The sequence below is a fragment of the Mus pahari genome, unplaced genomic scaffold (genome assembly GCF_900095145.1).
Source record: "Mus pahari unplaced genomic scaffold, PAHARI_EIJ_v1.1 scaffold_14783_1, whole genome shotgun sequence".
Lineage (NCBI taxonomy): Eukaryota > Metazoa > Chordata > Mammalia > Rodentia > Muridae > Mus > Mus pahari.
In genome coordinates, this window is record NW_018392330.1 from 2,663 (window position 1) to 5,001 (window position 2,339).

General features: G+C 42.0%; 1 gene segment (V, D, J or C); it reads left to right on the top strand.

The window, feature by feature from the left end:
• Nucleotides 1–141: 141 nt before the first annotated feature.
• On the top strand, nt 142–628 carry LOC110314953. The segment is given in 2 exon segments: nt 142–216; nt 300–628. Coding segments are annotated over 2 exon segments (375 nt in total).
• Nucleotides 629–2,339: the final 1,711 nt, after the last annotated feature.

The window sequence follows — 2,339 nt, forward strand, 5'->3', positions numbered from 1 at the left end:
TTTCCTCTCCAGTTCTTCTCTGGATGGATAGGTTCTTAACTAAGAAATGCACTGCTCATGAACATGCGAATCACCCGAGTTTATGGCAGTAAATACAGGGATGTCCACACCCTGAAAACAACCTATTACCACTGTCCTCTCCAAAGTCCCTGAACACACTGACTCTAACCATGGGATGGAACTGGATCTTTCTCTTCCTCCTGTCAGCAACTGCAGGTAAGGGACTCACCATTTCCAAATCTGCAGAGGATACGGGGCCTGAGGTGACAATGACATCCACCATGTCTTTCTCCCCACAGGTGTCCACTCCCAGGTCCAGCTGCAGCAGTCTGGGGCTGAGCTGGTGAAGCCTGGGGCCTCAGTGAAGATGTCCTGCAAGGCTTCTGGCTACACCTTCACCAGCTACTGTATGGACTGGGTGAAGCAGAGGCCTGGACAGGGTCTAGAATGGATTGGAGCTATTGATCCTGGAAGTGGTGGTACTGTCTACAATGAGAAGTTCAAGGGCAAGGCCACTCTGACTGCAGAGAAATCCTCCAGCACAGCCTACATGCAGCTCAACAGCCTGACATCTGAGGACTCTGCAGACTATTTCTGTGCAAGACACAGTGTTACAACCACATCCTGAGTGTGTCAGAAACACTGGAGGAACAGGAAGCTGTGCCGATACTGAGATGACAGAAAGATTAATCCTTAGTCTTGCGCAGAAATTAAAATTTTGAATGTCTATTTATTTCCTCTTCCTCACAGTCCTATAGTGCCTTTGTCACCTTTGTAAATATCCATCTATGAGTAAGGTGATGATGTTTCAATAAACAAAATTCTTCACACCTTCTGAATCTTTCACCAGTTACCACCTCCATTGACGTTTCTTATTCAATAAAACAAAAAAGGGAAAAACATGTTTGTGCATGATAAAAGTATCACTGGATCCTGAATGACCAGAACTTTTTTGAAATTGTTGGGAATAATGTGTAATAGGAATTGGATCTATCAAATGCAAATCACCAACATTGGGCAAACAAACACTGCTTTATAGTCTCTTATGTAATTAGTGACCTCAAGTGTGTTAACTCTTGTCCAATGTTCCAGCAGAAAATCCAGTCTCTTAGAAGGTGTGAAATATTTATATCACAATGTAGAGGCATGCAAACATAATACATGTAGCTTAGTCATAATATTCTATCACTTTTTATCAAACTCCTTTACCAACACAACGTATGTACCTGTTAAATAATGTAGTTTCTGAGATTATACATAAGCATTTGATCCCATATTTACTTCCTTCCAAGACTCAGTAAGCATCCCTACAGTCATGAGCCTTTTTAGAACATGGACCTGTACTGATATAGCATCAACTCTCATAGTCTATTGGATACTCGTTGCTCAGTTTTGTTCTATAGATTATTTGTGAATGTGTGTCTCTGCATGCACATTTGTTTCTTATGCTTGTTTTTGGTGACTTTTCTTCCATTTGTTTTTCCCATACCTATTTGTTTGCTATTCCTTTATCTTACCTTGTTTTTTCCTTTTTATTACATCTATATTCTTTTTATACATTTTTTAAGAATTAATTTTTTTTTTACATTCCATATTTTCTTTCCTTTGTCCTGATCCACCCTCCAACGGTTCCACATCCCATATCTCCTTCCCACCCCTTCTCTCAATGTGGATGTCCCTACCTCCACCCTACCTGACCTATAAACACTCTAGGGTCTCCAGTCTTTTGAGGGTTATGTGTATCATCTCTAGATGAACACAGACCTGGAAGTCCTCTACTGTATGTGTGTTGGGGGCCTCATATCAGCTGTTATATGCTGTCTGTTTTATGGTCCAGTGCTTGAGATATTTCAGGGGTCCAGATTAGTTGAGACTGCTGGTTCTCCTACAGGATTGCCAATCTACTCAGCTTCTATCAGCCATCACTTATTCAACAACAGGAGTCAGCTGCTTCTGTCCATTGGTTAGGTGCAAATAGCTACCTCAGAATCATTCAGAGCTTGTTTGGTCTTTCAGAGGTGAGGCATGATAGGTCCCTTTTTGTGAGTGCTCCATAGCCTCGGTAATAGTGTTAGGTCTTGGGATCTCCACTTGAGATGGATCCTACTTTGGGCCTGTTACTGCACTTTTTTTTCCTCAAGCTTCTCTCCATTCCCATCCCTGTAATTCTTTCAAACAGAAACAATTATGAGTCAGATATGTGTCTGTGAGATGGCAACCCCATCTGTCACTTGACTTCCTGTTTTCCTGCTGGAAGTGGGCTCGATAAGTTCCCTCTCCCTAGTGTCAGGCATTTCATTGAAGGTCCCTCTCTTTGAGTCCTGAGATTCTGTCACGTT